We start from the raw sequence: 16471 nt of genomic DNA on the forward strand, positions 1-16471 counted from the left end.
CACAGATTGAATAAGGGTTACAACCTTACTGATTCTATAAAAAAAGTGGGAGCATCAAAGACACTGGACAGAGACATAATGCTATACATATACACAGCCACACATTCCTAAAAGTGTATTAGGACACATATTTCCAAAAACGACACCAAAGTGGCATTCCATATGCCAATAGAATCCAAACTGGTAGTTCCTCATCTATGTATAATAATAATAACAACATATTATGTGCTAATTTATTATATGGTGACAACCATACACTGCACTGTTTTTATGCGTGTCTTACATCTTTGGACCAGCAGTAGGAGTTTAAGTTTTTAGAGTTCTATGTGCCTTTATTGAGTTGAGCTTGCTGCTGCTCCTTTGAATCCTCCCAGGGACGTGGGCCACGAATGTTCTTCCATCCATCCAAGTCCAAATCCTTCACTTTCTATAGAAACAAAAGAGATTACATTATATTAAATTAATCTTTTTTCAAAGCCACGAATCAAATGCACAATCAAACACACACAGCAATTTAACGGCAAATGCCAGATCTCAAAAGCTACAAAGAAATTCATATAAAATGCATTGAACGGTCTAATCAAGTTGTTGCTAATTTAATAAATGGCCTGAATGCTATGGCACATAATCTAATGTTAAAAAATGTTGCTGAAAAAAGTATTTTATGCAGACCAAATGTGCATTTATTTGATCATAAATACAGTAAAAATAGTCGTGTTGTGAAATATTATTACAAATTAAAATAACACTTTTCTATTTGAATATATTTCGAAACTTAATTTATTCCTGCGGTGGCAACGCTGAATTTTCAGTAGTCATTACTCCAGTCTTCAGTGTCGCATGATCCTTCAGAAATCATTCTAATATGCTGATCTGGTGCTCAAGAAACATTTCTTATTATTATGAATGTTGAAATCAGTTATGCTGTTCAATATATGTGTGGAAACCATGACAGGTTTTTTCAGAATCTTTGAAGACTACAAGTTCAAAAGAACAGCATTTATTTGAAATAGAAATCTTTTGTAATGTTATAAATGTCTTTGCTGTTACTTTTGATCAACTTGAATTAAATTTTCATGACCCCAAACAGAAGTGTACTTAAGTTACCAACAATGAGTCAGCTAGAGCAGGGCGTTTATTTGTTTTATGATTCATGGTGGGTCAATGTAAGATCTAAAATAAAACAATTAGGATGAAGCATGACCAAGTTTATATTTACCGTCTAATGAACAGCTGTAAAGTGGTTTATAATGACTAAATTTCCCTGGTTCCACTTGAGGGCACTCTTCTACTACTTCTGCTACTATCTAGAAGGTCAGATTTAATGGCATTGTAACTTCTTATAATGGCAGTAAGGCTAAAAATAAAGTTTTTAAAGTCAAAGAGAATCACCATTGCAGTATAATGACGGTCTGTTTTTGCTGTGCTGTGGACAGCCGCAACCACCCACAGCCTGAAATGGAGATGCTAAATGAACCAATTGCCATCCAGTGCACTTAGTTAAGACTAAACAGCTAACTAGACACTTTCTGTCCAAAATAACTTACAGCGCGTTAATTGCCGGGTCAGTCAGTCTCCCTGGAGAAACCTAGTTACGTGTCCTGCTTGACAAACTGCATAACAAAATTGCGATTACGGTTGCGAAGTCACCCTGTGTCAGGTCCAAAACTGCACTGACTGCATTTAACAAGCCAGATGCTTAACCATTAGGCTACCACAACCTCACTAGCAAGTAAATGTAACTTCCAATCCACAGCAAAACAGCAGATGGCTCTATAAAACATTATAGCACTATAAAACATTAGTACACACACACAGATTCTCCATCTATTCATCACTCATTCTCTCATTACCTCATACTCTTCCTGGAGGATGGCCGACTGCTTTTTATTGTTCACCCGTGCTTCCAGTGCAGGGTCCAGCTAAAAGAAACACGCAAAAAAAAAAAGATAAGAAATAAACTATGATAATGTTTGATTGTACAGCATAAATGGGTTCTGGCTGAAGTTCTGTCAGTGTCACTTGGCCTGTACATGAAAAGATTATATGATGTTATATTTTAGTCTATTAAGTTTTACATACCTTCTTTTTTATCTTCTGTGCATCATATCTAATCTGAGTGAATTCTCTCAATCCAAACGACCCTCCCACAACCAGCAGCTTCAAACAAACATTATATGAGCAGAAATATGAACACTAGGGTGTCTCATTATGAGCAGGCTAAATTATTGATTTTACAAAAGCAGAAAGTTGACAACAGTGTTTAACACAGAAAAAGAGAACTTGTCAAATATATTGCACATTGAAAAATTGTGACATCATCAATATCAACAATAATAATAATTTTTAAAAATAAACAACGCGTGTCAAAATCTGGAACCTAGAACTGAATTATCTGAGAATATATTCTTTCTTGTCACTCTCTATCCTATATTTGTATTTATTTTTTCATTGTTAAGGCATCAATGACTTGATTTACATAATAATTTCATATTACTGCGTAAAAAAACTTACAAAAAAACCTTAATTAAATATTACTAATATTGGACAAAAATTGCATCACACTCAATTTTCAAAATAAACAGTTGGCCGTCAATTAAACAACAGTTAGATTTATTATTACAGTAAATGACAATAAATATGATTATTATTTAAACCATGATTTCGGTCTAATTATTACTAAGGCGTGTGTTACACAACTTTTTAAATCGTAATTATAAACACTTGACGATAATGAATGACAGCTCATCCTGCATACAAACACATTTTAAAGCGCTCACCAGCATCGGGATGCCATATTTCACTGTCCTGTTCTTTTGGAGTTTACGAACTTGATTCCACATGTTTAGATCAAGTATGTCATTCTACAATTTCACATTATTCAGAATAAAGTCAGTAGGACATAATTCTACATGGCTCACCGGGCGCCGCCATGTAAACCCACAATCCCCGCAGCGACATCGTACAGCCTCATATTGCGTCCGTGTAGAACTAAGAAAGGAGTCACTGGTTCCACTTTAAAAATGAGGGATAGATATTACATTACTGTGTGTGAGAATTACAACTGAAAGCACATTTTCAGGGTTAGTTTAGTTAAATTATAAAGGAACAGATAGATCTCTTAACTTTATATTAGAAACTCTAGTCTAGAGCTTGAAAATCAATTATTAAGTTAACCTTGTTAACTTATACTTTAACTAGATCTTTGTCATAGAAATCAAATTTCTAAATAAATTTAGCAAGGAACTTCAAACCAGAAAACATAATAAAACTCAAGAAATCAAAACAAGAGTTTTGTGGATTTTAGTAAAAAACTGTTAGCTTTGAGACCATCTATCTATACACCGATGTACTCAACTTCTACATAATGCTATTTTCCTGTGAGGCCATCTAAGATGGAAAAAATGCTGTCACAATCGAAGCAGGTGAAATAAATAAATAATCTTTTCCTTTTACTTAGACAATTAAATAATTTCATGGTGTTCGTTAGTATGTAACAGGTCAAAGAACACACAAAGCCAATATAGCACATCAATATCTCTAATCAATGTATTTTATCAACAGCTAAGTGAAATAAATTATGTACATTATCTGAAAATATAGGATTTCTTATGCTCTTCTACACTTTCCTGTTTCTTTAGGTAATATACGGCAAATTTAATTTAAATATTCATAATCTGAGTGAATAAAATTAATAAATGTTAAAATGAGTTATAAACATGTTCCTATTTTTTTCCCCTTTCCTTTCTACATTAAAATAAATCATTATCTTAAGTTAATAGAACACATTTCTCCTTCACACAAGTAATTAAAAACACAAACACACAACTGTGATTGTTTCTTTATTTAAATTTTCATAATTTTTTACGTTTTTTAATAAGGTGAAGAAAAATACCTTTTTTTGTTCTGTATAGTAAAATATGTTAACTTTATTCCTTTATGAAGAGGAAAAAACAAACAAACAAAATAAGAAGTAAAAATACAGAAAACATTCCTCCTGGGAGGGAGTTTTTCAATGTTGCACTTGGAAGCAGAAAGGGGAAGATCTGTTCATGAAGTCTGACTCGCCATCACAAGAAGTCTCATCAACAAGCATTAACTCTATGTAAAAAAGCGGATCAATCGTAGCACATGGTCATGCAGTATCACATGGGTCAGAGGTCACAAGGATGACATGATGCTGCCTACCACGTGCTTTATGTACAGTATATTTGTAACCGTTTGTTGCATATTGTACATTTACATGGAGAAAAGAGTCTCAGGATTTCCTATTCTCTCCTTCAGTGTGACAAACTCATAATTACGACTTCAGTGGGAAGTAGGATCTTCTGACAAGCATGTGAAGGAAGCATCTTTGTGACACAGTCCCCAAGACAGGCAAGATAGGCTTCATGAACACAGCTGGAGAAAGAACAGGAAGTTGTATATGACACACAGGAAGGGCCTGGGCTGATAGGAGGATACAAAAATGACCGAACGTCATTGAGTGGTGCTGATGGAAGCTGCTCTGATGGGCTGATCTGGGACCAGCTCTGCTTGTTGGTGCTAGATCAGCACTGAAGAGCCACTTTTACTCTCATTGTGCGCAAGCTATGTGTGTGTGTATGAATACGCGTATTTGTGTGTTTGTATCAGAAGGCAGGTTGACCCCAGGGTCACGGTTCAGAGGTCACTCTCCCCATAGAGGGCAGTGGAGAAGGACATGTAGTCAAGAGCTCCCGGGATGGCGTCGGGGCCAGTGTAAGGCATCATGCGGGCGATGCAGTACTCGGCCTGGTCAGGGGGGAGCTCACGCCTCAGCTCATCCGCCAGGATATAGTTCTGCATGAGGAGAGAGTTATTCATTTAGTTATTCATTTAGACACTTTAACACTGGGAAGTGATTTCTGGATTGTGTATATGTACCTTGTCTCCAGCAAGGACTTTAAAGGATGTCATGACCTGATCAGCAGTGTCTGTGTCGGCCGTCTCACGAGACATAAAGTCAATGAAGGCCTGGAATGTGATCACTCCCAGTCTGTTAGGATCCACAATGCTCATGATACGGGCAAATTCAGCCTCTCCCTACAGAACAGAGAAACGCTTCTTAAAAATCACTACGAAAACAATATGAAAGATTGCTCCTCACTGGGTTAGCATAGCTGATGATATGTTTGTTTTTTGTTTTTTTCCAAGAATACTTAAGAAAATTTCTCAGTCTCACATTAGTGTTGTTACTGTTAACTAAACTATTACAAAATCATTTGCGGGAAGAAAAATAAAATATAAATATTTGATGAAAAAAAAAATTTTTTTTAATGTTTCCTTGGCAACTAACTGAAGTAAGCTGAAGTATTAAAATATCTAAAACTAGAAAAAAACAATATATAAAAAAATAATTAAAAAAAGGAAATAAAATGAAAATGGAAAAATATTAGCTAATTTAAAACATTAATAAATATTTGAACAGAATATAAATTATACTAAAATAACACTGAACCACAAAGATCAAACCACATAGACCAGACTAATCTAGAGTTCAGAAACTCCGCCTTACCAAATATTACATTGAGATTCTAACGTTCTGCTTTTTATCCACCTTATTTTTCAATGTGGAAGTCAGCTATTTCCGGTGAACCTGTGAGACTTCCGATTTATTAGTCGCTGTAGATAAATAACTAGAATAACAAAGTGCAGTAAACGATAAAACTATTTGTGCAACAAACCAGTGTGTTTATGATTAGGCAAATAAATTCAAATAATATGGCAACCTATACCAGTTTGCTCCATCAAGCAGCATAACGGACTGTTTTTTGTACAGCTAAAATAACCGGAAGTGGCTGAAACCAGAAGCCTTGCCATCTCAGGTTAAAAATGGCTGCACCATCTCTTACATTCAAAATAAGATGGACACCCAATGTTGATTATAAATCTCTTTTTCCAGGTTATATACCATGTAGTAGATATAAATATTATTATTATATTCAATAGGGATTATAACTTGACTATAATCCATGGATTTTTTAACAGTTTATGCTACTTTTTCCAGAAATACTTACTAAAATAATAACCCACATAGATATAACCCCACAAAATCTGTCCGAAACCAGATGATAACTCTGATTTACCAGATAAAACATGGAGGTTAAAACTGCTTAACCATATTATACCTAATGTTGATCATAAATCTCTGATTTTCCAGTTTAATCCAGAGGGATTATAACTATCAGTTTATCCATATTACAACACATTCAGATTATATGAGTTACCAGTTCATTATCCATGGGGACTACAACTCTCAGTTTAACCTGATCACAACCCATGGAGATTTGAACTCTCTGCTTTACCATATTATAACCCATGGAGATGAGGCAGGCTCGGAAGTCTTCTGCATCCATCATGCCTGTTCTCTTCTACAGGAACCCACCAGGGACAAACAGAACCAGGTAGTAGTGGAGAGAAAGATGAAGGTAGGTATAGGCGAAGGAAATCATTTTAGAGGAAGGTTTGAGGGAAGATGAGACCGAGTGAAAGGAGAAAGGAAAAGAGTAGAAAGGAAAAAACAAAACAAAAAGAGTGTGGTTAATGATTGAACTCCCTGACTGGTGTTGGTGTGTGTGTACCTGTGCGTCGTTCCCGATATCGAAGCCCAGACTGATAAGGCAGGCTTTGAACTCCTCAGCGCCCAGTGTGCCCGAGTGGTCCTGGGTGTCAGAGCCGTGGGCAGGGTCAGAGGTCAGCAGCGTGGACATGCAGCACACACATGGGAGGGGTGGGGGAATGTCATGCAGACATGTGGAGGGGTAGAAGAGGGTCCATGCAGAAGTGAAAAACAAGACAAAAGAAGAGAAAAGTGCACAAACGTTAGGACAAACTGTGCAGTACTGTGCCGTGAGTGAGGGCAGAGAGTGATTGTGAGGACAGATCTGCTCAAAATCTGGGCCTGTTGTGCTCGGTTAACTATGTTGTGTTGTTTTAACGATTTTAAAGGATTAGTTCACTTCCAGAATGAAAATTTCCTGATGATTTCTTTCTTCAGTTGCAAAGAAATGAAGCTTTTTGAGGAAAAAAAACTTTTTTCTCCATGACTTCAATGGTGGCCAACGGGCTGAAGGTCAAATTGCCATTTCAATGCAGCTTCAAAGGGCTCTACACGATCCCAGCCGAGGAATAAGGGTCTTATCTAGCAAAACGATCGGTTGTTTTCTTAAAAAAAGAAAAAATGTATATACTTTTTAATCACAAATGCTCGTCTTGCACTAGCTCGACTTCATGCATTACGTAGTCACACTGGAAAGGTCACACATGATGTAGGCGGAAGTCCCGACCCAGTGTTTGCAAAGTGAACGTGCAAAGAAAGTAAAATGCTCCTACAAAAAAAGGTAAAACAACGATGTCGGACGTTTTTGAAGTTGGAGGAGAAAATGAGATGGAGTTTTTTGCCCAACCCAACCTTTTTGAACCTGAGAACACAGACGAAGAGCTAACCGTGCGTGACCTTTCCAACGTGATTACGTCATGCGTGACTTTGCGGACGTGCATTGCAGAGCTAGTGCAAGACATGCATTTGTGGTTAAAAAGCATATTGATTTTTTTAGAAAATGACCGATCGTTTCGTTAGATAAGACCCTTATTCCTCGGCTGGGATCGTGTAGAGCCCTTTGAAGCTGCATTGACACTGCATTTGACCTTCAACCTATTGGCCACCATTGAAGTCCATTAATCCTGGAATGTTTCATTTCTTTGCGACTGAAGACAGAAAGACATGAATATCTTGGATGACGTGGGGGTGAGTAAATTATCAGGAAATTTTTGCTCTGGAAGTGAACTAATCCTTTAAGGTGTCATGGGTGGCACTGTGTGGGTTTTTAGTGCAGCATTGGGTTTCAGCATGGCAGCCTGTAATCTGGGACTTGTGTGGGTGACATATACCATAATTCCACTCTATGCAAATCAGGTAAATTATACAAACGCATTGTTATGAAAGTAAAAACTCAGATATTTGTGCATTTTGCCAATTTTGGCTGTTGTAAGTCGAGTACTTAAACAGGACAGGAACCGCAAGGTACCAGGTTTGTGCTCAACTTAGAATTAAAATTATTTAAAATTAAAATTCAATTACTGAGTTTATTATTATTTAGGGTAGCAAAAATGAAGTGGAATTGAAATTCGAATTTAAAGGAGGTAGAATTAACATGATTTGAAATTGTCGTTTTAACAAGAAACAGTTAAGTTTGGCAAGATAATCTTTGTAGGTCTTGTCTAAAAGTTAAAAAAAAGGCTTAAAGTTTCAAGGTTTTTTAGGCCTTACAGACTTGGACCAGGATGGAAAAACATTTGTTTTCCTGGAATGTCATTTCCTGCTGAATTTCTTTGAATTTAAATTTATTAAATTCTACTTTCTGTCATTCCAAATGAACTTCCTATGGCCCATGACCAATTCAGTTCATATCAACTAAAAGGAAGCAAATTCTTCCTGTTCACACCAAGAACAGTAACTGTAAACTATATTAGTGCCCACACCAAAGCACAATAACATTGTGTTTAATATAAGCAAGCGCTACAATTTTGTTGTCTGTAGCTTTAAATGTCAAGCTCTTTAAAGAAGGATGATTACTGATTGGAATACTGATTCAATGTTTTTATCATTCATCAGCTAGAAAAAAAGTAATTGTGAAAATGATTCAAACGATATCATTCCTCTGTGCCGTTACTGTTAAGTTGTGGTGTGGACTCTGCCATTCTTTTACATGTAGAACAATTTTTAAAACTACAGCTTTATCTTTATCTTTATAGTCCTTTGTGTGAACGGGCCTTTAAACTTTGAATTTTGCCCAAGCCGGCATGGTACCGCACAAAATGTCGCAGCAGCCAATCACAAAATTAAAAAATGAAATGTCTTTAACAAAAAGTTATGCAATTCTCTTGTTCCCACCCAAATGAAGTCACCGAGTAACGGTCTCAGAAGTCCTACTGCTCTTAATGATGTTAAACTGTGGTGTTGGACTGCACGGTGTGATACTGACTCTATCGAAGTGGTTGAACGAGGCTCTGAACTCATTCATTTGGTCCTGGCTGATGCCTTTGGCATCACGGGTCAGAATCTGGTTCTCGATCTCGTTGATGGTGCGAGCGATGGTGGTGAGGAGCTGCTCCCAACCTACACGGATGTGCTAGAGGAAGAAAAGAGACATCAGGAACATATCAATGCACCGGGGGTTTGCAAGTAAGCATTTGAGATTTTATGTGTGTATATACCTCCATGGTGTAGTTAGTGTGTTTGTTGTCAAATATAAGTGCTTCCTGTATTAGTTGATGGTCTCCCTCTAGCTGGTCGATCTTTGGTTTGTAGTTTACAATGTTCTTCTCATACTGCCGAAGGTGGGTCAGCTGATCCTCCAGGGTCCCATGCATCTCAATAGAGATTCGGCCAATTTCCTAAGTACAGAACATTAAAAAATTAAATAAAATAAGAGACCAACCACAATCCTTCCTGAATTTTTGCCCCGAGGTTTTTCCTGCAATTTTTTTCTGCAGCCACCCAAATGGTTTTCAGAGCTAATTTAGCAGTATTTGATGCATTTTGTCCTCTAAGATGATTGTTAACATACGACAAATTTTAATGTAGGCAAGTACAAAGTAGGGCTAGTAATATTTTAACTAGCCCTACTTATATAAGGTTTTTTTTGTTTGTTTAACTTCCCATAGCATTTTTTTTTTAGAAAGTCCCGTGTCTACTTTGCTCCAAATGGTTAGTTGACCTATAATATATCCTATTTACCAAAGACATATATTAAACATTAATATTTCAGGATTCTTTGATGAATAGAAAATTTAAAAGAACCGCATTTATTTGATTAACTGAAATTATTTGTGACATAAATGTCTTTACTGTCACTTTTGTTCAATTTAATGCATCCTTGCTGAATAAAAGTATTTCCTTCCAAAAAAAAAAAAAAAAAATCCTACTGACCCCAAACTTTTAAATGGTGTTGTATGTAAATCAAACAAATTTGCTTGTGTCATCATGTATGTAAGCTAATCACCAAGGACATTTTCGACATCTTTTTTTTTACAGAAGTTGTCTGAAGTACCATAAGAGAATGTAATTAATTTTCTGTTAGTTGAGCTCATGTCCCACCTCCATCTTGGTCTGGATCCAGGGCCCAATGACATTTGCCTGATTAGCAAACTGTCTGCGCAGTCTCTCATTATTCTGCTGACGAGCGTGTTCTTCTATCAGGGCCTGATCTCTCTGGGGTACTAACTGTCTCACCTGAGAGGACAGAGAGAAAGGAAGATTGTGGAGGAGTAGCAGTGTGGAGGTGAATTAAGCACCTCTCATTGTACACATTTTCTTAAATAATTATATATACATATATATATAACATGTCATATATTTGTCTGAAAACTCTGATTCCCTTCTGTTTGTCCTGCACAAGTTTATTTCCTGACCTTATCCCATTTGGCATTGATCTCCTGAGGGTTGATGGTGGTGTAGGGGTTGGTGCCAGCCATGTTGACATGGTATGTCTGCACAATTTTAGCAATTTCATTATGGATGCCCAAGATTGCCTGACGTTCCTTATCTGCCTCGGGCAGTGTGGCTTTAAACTGCTCATGGGCTGTGCTGAGTCCCTGATACACACATACACACACACACACACAAAGAGAGGTGCTACAACTTTCCAAAACAATCCCCCTCTGCAACTTTTTAATTTTCACTCTTATATCAACTTTTATGTGAAATGCATAAGAACACTTCACAGTCACATTTGAAATCCACCAAATGGATAAATGCATGGATGGACGGATGGACAGAAAGATAAAATAATTCTGTGTTGTCCCTTTTTAACTTTTCTGGATTTCATTTTAATGGTTTACTTAAATTTTAATAATTAAAATGAATGTCTAATCAATTGAACTCATAAAACTAACAATTTAATAATTTATTACAAATGTAAGAATAATAGTCCTATGAAATATGTATTATTTTTTCCGAAATTCTGTGTTTCCTGTTTTCATTTTTCTGGATTCTGTGTTTTATGATTTAATACACATTTACTATCAAAAACTGGTCAAATTAATGCATAAAACTAATTAATCTTTTAAACTGTAATAAAATAAAATTTGAATACTTCCTTTAATTTCTTGGTAAACAAAGTGCTGCATAACAGAGGTTTACAGTTTAAATTAAAACATGGACAAAAAATGTATATTGTGTGATATTGCTTAAAAAATATTTAATAAATGGCATTTTCATAGGGTCCAAATGAGGGAACAACTGTGAAGATAGATCAACAGATATATATTGCATGAATAAATGAAAAGGGAGATAAATAAATGAATGGATTTATGAAAGATACAATACCTGTATCTCCTCAATGGTGTGGACGATAAAAGTGTCCTGCAGGTCTTCCATGGCTCCCTCCATCCAGTTGTTAAAGGGCGCCGCCCTTTTGGCAAACTCCAGGTACAGCTGATCAATCGTTTCTAACAGTTTCTCGGTCCTCTGAGGGAAGAGATAGAGCCAAGACACACATATGAGTGCACTGCACTTACAGCACAAAATCACACACACACTGTATCACAGTATGTCACCAAAGAAGCAACACTGCCCTTTCCTGCGGGTCAGAATAGAAAGAATTAATTCCATATGGGTGTATGATAGAAGTGTTTTACCTGCAAGGCCTCGCTGCGTTTCTGAGTTAAAACCCCCAGTGAGTCCCACTGATCACAGATCTGCTGACAGCGAGCATTTACACTGGGAGAATCATAGTACTCCAACTCACTAGAGATTCACCAAAAGATTACAGACTGTGTAAGCTACAGATGAAATGTTCTAGACCAAAACATTTAAACTTGAAGCAGCATGAAGCAGCGTCTGGGCCAGATCTTTCCGTGCGTTTACTCACTTGAGCTCCTGTGCGATGGCAGCGATCTGTTCCACTCTGTCCTGATGAGCTGCAAGATCACTCTCAAACGCCTCGTGCTTCTTCAGCAAAGCTTTGATGTCCGAGAGGGATGCCGTCTCATAGTCTTTGTGCTGCAGCATCTCCTCCTTACCTACAGGGAGCAGCAAAGATCAGCCATGCCATAGAGAGGAATTCAATTCTTATAAACAAATAAAAAGAAGTGTTACCGTCAGTCCAGGCCTCATGGATGGCGGCTTTCTGACGGAATTTCTCTGCAAGATGGTCGAGTCTCTCCAGTCTGCGAATCTCATTCAGTAACCACTCTTCATAACCCTTCTCTGCTCCCTCGAGACTTCCCCAAGCACTGGAGATATCCTACACACACAGACGATTAATTGAACATCACAGATCCAATTAAGAGAGTTGAATGCTCTGAGATACTTAGGTTGTAAGTGTGTTAGGTTCTCACCGAGACCATCTTCCCCTCTGAGGGCATGAATGCAGGCCGGTTGCTGAGGCGGAGTTTGGTCTGCAGTGTGTTGAAGTTGATCTCCAGTTGACATTTCTCCTGAACTTTGGGCGGTTTGTGAAGTCGTCGGTAGTCCCGGAAATCCTCCAACTTCTGCTGCATGGCCTGCATGGTGTTCTCTGGGACACGGTTCTCCAACCATGGGATTGTTCTGCGAATCCACTCCAGAAGCTGAAGAGAGCAAGTGACAGACAGAAAAAAAATCAGGAGAAACAACAAAAACAGGGGGGAAAAAAGAGGATAAAACAAATTGGAAAAAGTTAGGAGCAGACAGAATGAGATAAAGGAGGTAGAGAGAGAGAAAAAGAGAAGGTTTTAAATATGGTACATATTGTTTTTTTTTTTTTATTATGAATTAAACATAGGGTTCACATATTTTTTTAATTTATACAATTATTGTAGAATTATTTAATTTGGAGGTTCCTCTCACAAATAGCGATTTGTTAAATATTTTAAAGCTGAGCATTACCAAAATAATTTTCAGTATAAAAATGTCCATGATCCTTTGAGATTTTCTTAATTTCCATAGATTTGTATGGTCTGGAAAGCAGAATTTTAAATGCCCTGTTTTCCATGACCTTAAAAACACTGTAAAGTAAATGTGCTAGTTAATTTCGATTACTGAAACGTCTCGTTGGCCCTAAATGAGCACAGGTTGAGACAACAGGAGAAGAGAGGCGAGGAGACGAGAGGAGAGAAGGATGGGAGTGAAGAGGAGAGAACATAAATGAGTGTGCTCACATCACTGGCCAGTTTCTCATAGTCTTCCATCAGTTGTTCGTTCTCCTGATTGACAGCCAGGACTTTGCAGATCCGATTGGCTGCTGTCTCGGCCTGAAGGGGTAAAGGACAGAGTGAATCTGCTTCTGTTTCTGTGGAAACCACATCAGCGCCATGGCAACGCTGTAAAGGTTCTGTGTGTTTAAGTTTGTTGAGGTGCTCAAGTCACTTTATTACCGTTACCAAAAGCAATCAACTGCTACGTCAATATCATACATCCCTTTTGTGCTTGTTTAATTATAAATGTGTGTATTTTTGGAGGGGGAGGTGGAGGTAAGGAAGTGAGTTGCAAGTCTAAAAGCCAGAAAGGAAGAGGAGAAAACAATGATAAGCTCAGTTTAGCGCTGTCAGTGACAGACAGAGTTCAGGCAGTGGCTCTCAGTTTTATGATCATCTTATGAATGCTAATCTGAAATGTTGCTTATGTTGGCACAAAATGATTATCAATAGTGGATTAAGAAGTTGTACTTTTTTATTGGAAAAACTGCAGTGAAAAACATTAACAGCATTTATTTGACCATTTCTTTTGAGTAGTGCAAAAGTTTAACTTTTTAAATGTAAAAAAAAATCAATGAAAACATGAACTGCATACATTGTTTCAGTTTCCATTGTTCAGTTGAAAAAAAAATCTAAACCAATTTTTTTTTATTACTAGGCTTATAGTGAAGCTATTTTTGTACTTTGTGTTTAAAATAAAAATATAAAGAACACATATTATAGAAAATAGTATTTACATTTAAATTGATTATGATTAAAATCCAAAAATTAATCAAATAAAAAAAGTGATATTGCTTTGTACAAATAATACTGAACTGGCCATCAAAATTCTGTCATCATCTACTCATCCTCATGACACTCCAAACCCAACTTTTGATTTAATAGTTTTTTTTTTTTAATTCTGTAGAAAACAAAGAGTCTGTGACTGTCACCAAAACAATGCAATAGTGTCTTTTTTAATTAAACTAGCAAGTTTGATCAAGTTACAGTTACTAGACCATGATGACACTGAGTTTTTCTGAGAATTAGAAAAATCCTAATATTGCACACAACAATCGTACATGGGTGTGGATGTGAGTGTGTCAAAGGAAGTTTTTTTGATGCAGAACTGTCTGGTGGGTTTACAGTCAGACTCATGCCTTATAAGAGCAGACAGGATCTGTGTGTGCAGAGAACACACACCCAGCATGTAATTCTGTCATCATCTACTCATCCTCATGACACTCCAAACCCAAATTTTGATTTAATAGTTTTTTTTTTTAATTCTGTAGAAAACAAAGAGTCTGTGACTGTCACCAAAACAATGCAATAGTGTCTTTTTTAATTAAACTAGCAAGTTTGATCAAGTTACAGTTACTAGACCATGATGACACTGAGTTTTTCTGAGAATTAGAAAAATCCTAATATTGCACACAACAATCGTACATGGGTGTGGATGTGAGTGTGTCAAAGGAAGTTTTTCTGATGCAGAACTGTCTGGTGGGTTTACAGTCAGACTCATGCCTTATAAGAGCAGACAGGATCTGTGTGTGCAGAGAACACACACCCAGCATGTAGACTACTAACTATTTATCGAGGGATGTTAGTCAACAGCTCAGAAACACTCACACAGAGTTGAGGAAACCCAGCTGGATGTGATGAATCAACACAATGAAGTAGTAACTTTCACACCATCAGTGAGAAACATGCTTTCTCTGTATTATAAAGTGTAAACATTATTTTGTCGTATATGCTGCTTATGATATGGCTTCTTTGGCTTTAGGCTCAAGAGTTTGTCTAAGCTGACTCACTGCTGTGGAAATGGCCATTGATTTTAAACTTATTTTCTGGACCAACTCTGTACTAACACACAATGAATTATGAACAATAAAAGTCATTTGAGTAGGAATGACCCGACTGTCCTAGTGAAGCCTTCTGCTGAATTTTAGTTGGACATGATCGTCAACATGTATTTGATATGTAAAGAAGTTTGATGGTTTCTATACCAGAGCTCTGTGTGTGCATACCAAAACTGACACAAAACCCAGAAAAGAAAGAAAGAAATATCACAGCCAAACAAGAAATGAGTAAGAAATCACAATGAAGTTTCAGACCAGACAGGCTGTGACCCGTCAGTGACATCATCAAAAGAGCAGGTGCGATCTTGACCTGTAAGTGACATCATTCAAGACTGACCTTACCACAATTTCCCTTGTGAAAAAGAAGCGTGCTTAATTATATTTAATGTGCACACCAAATCTTAAAAGTATTTTTTAACTGTACTTACAGGTAGCAATATACTTGCAATATTAATGAAATAAAAGGCCACTTAAGTGTACTTAAAGAGAATGTTTCTGAACACACTTAAATACAGTTTTAAAAACTGCACTTTAACATACGTGTTGATTTTTATTCTGTTGAAGTTTCAATAGAAATGACATTAAAGTATATTTTAGTTTGCCATAAATGCTTGTCAGCACATACAGCAGAACACTTTCACCATATTTCAAAGAAAATCAATAGAAGTACTTATGCAATTACATATTAAGATGTACTTAACTCCTACTTAAGTGGGTCAAAAAACACTCTTTGCATCAAATTGCATTTAATATGAATGTAAAATGTAAATCATTTTCATTTAATTGCAAATAACATGCAATTAAGTATCTGAAAACATTACATTCAGTTTACACTTAAGAATTTTCTTTTTAAAGTATATTATTTCCGTAATAAGTACTCTTTTTAAAAGTAAGGAAAAGTAAGGTAAGGAAAGTAAGGAAAGTCTCCTCTTTTTCAAAAAGGCGTTCAGGTTAGTGAAGAACACATCTCTTACATTTCTTCTTTGGCACAGTTATTTGGGGTTCTGATGAAAGCAGAGATCTGATTGGCTGTCTAGATTTGACTGGGTTTGTGATGTGGAAGCTTGTGTCTTGATTGGCTGATGTCAGTCTGTGCTCACCTTCTGTTTGCCTGAGAAGGCGTGGTAGTAACATGACACATACGTCATGATGGCCTTTTCATCGGGACGCAACGTACTAACGATATCTGCCCAGGGAAAGAGGGAGCAGGAACAGAGAGAGAAAAGGAGGTGGAGAGGAAAGGAGAGAAAAAAGCACAGAGTATAAGACTGCATAGACACAAAGGCAAACGGGGGCACAGTTCTACAGAAATGATACAAGGCATGAAGAGATCTCCAGGAAGTCTCATTGATGCCAGGAATGTTTGAGTATTTTTTAGGAGACTGGAGTGGAGACACACTCATGCCTTCATCACAAGACTTCCTTTCCTTCAT

At 36.9% G+C, this 16471-nt stretch overlaps 2 protein-coding genes across 7 annotated transcripts in view; both read right to left on the bottom strand.

The window, feature by feature from the left end:
* Positions 1-219: 219 nt before the first annotated feature.
* Positions 220-2964, bottom strand: LOC107739882 (cytochrome c oxidase assembly protein COX16 homolog, mitochondrial-like). Its single transcript, XM_016552119.1, has 4 exons — positions 2781-2964; positions 2083-2160; positions 1854-1922; positions 220-427 (listed from the first exon to the last, which is right to left on the bottom strand). Exons 1-4 carry the CDS (start codon positions 2841-2843, stop codon positions 323-325), a joined length of 315 nt encoding a protein of 104 aa, XP_016407605.1. The 5' UTR covers positions 2844-2964; the 3' UTR covers positions 220-322.
* Positions 2965-3854: 890 nt separating this feature from the next.
* The window catches only part of LOC107739883 (alpha-actinin-1), a 31507-nt gene continuing 18890 nt past the window's right edge, over positions 3855-16471 (bottom strand). Inside the window, exons 8-21 of one of the 6 annotated variants that reach the window (XM_016552123.1) lie at positions 16139-16224; positions 13165-13257; positions 12364-12594; positions 12122-12269; positions 11895-12045; positions 11662-11770; positions 11351-11491; positions 10435-10617; positions 10121-10255; positions 9238-9417; positions 9006-9152; positions 6327-6392; positions 4906-5064; positions 3855-4821 (exon numbers count right to left, since the gene is read on the bottom strand). In XM_016552123.1, coding sequence (XP_016407609.1) covers positions 4663-4821; positions 4906-5064; positions 6327-6392; positions 9006-9152; positions 9238-9417; positions 10121-10255; positions 10435-10617; positions 11351-11491; positions 11662-11770; positions 11895-12045; positions 12122-12269; positions 12364-12594; positions 13165-13257; positions 16139-16224 — 1988 coding nt within the window. In that variant the 3' untranslated portion in view covers positions 3855-4662. Of the gene's footprint in view, positions 4822-4905; positions 5065-6326; positions 6393-6602; positions 6684-9005; positions 9153-9237; positions 9418-10120; positions 10256-10434; positions 10618-11350; positions 11492-11661; positions 11771-11894; positions 12046-12121; positions 12270-12363; positions 12595-13164; positions 13258-16138; positions 16225-16471 lie in introns of all 6 variants that reach the window. The other 5 variants (XM_016552121.1, XM_016552125.1, XM_016552122.1 and 2 more) reach the window with 5 other exon arrangements.

This window comes from Sinocyclocheilus rhinocerous, unplaced genomic scaffold (genome assembly GCF_001515625.1).
Source record: "Sinocyclocheilus rhinocerous isolate Xijiao unplaced genomic scaffold, SAMN03320098_v1.1 scaffold1156, whole genome shotgun sequence".
NCBI classification, from domain to species: Eukaryota; Metazoa; Chordata; class Actinopteri; order Cypriniformes; family Cyprinidae; genus Sinocyclocheilus; species Sinocyclocheilus rhinocerous.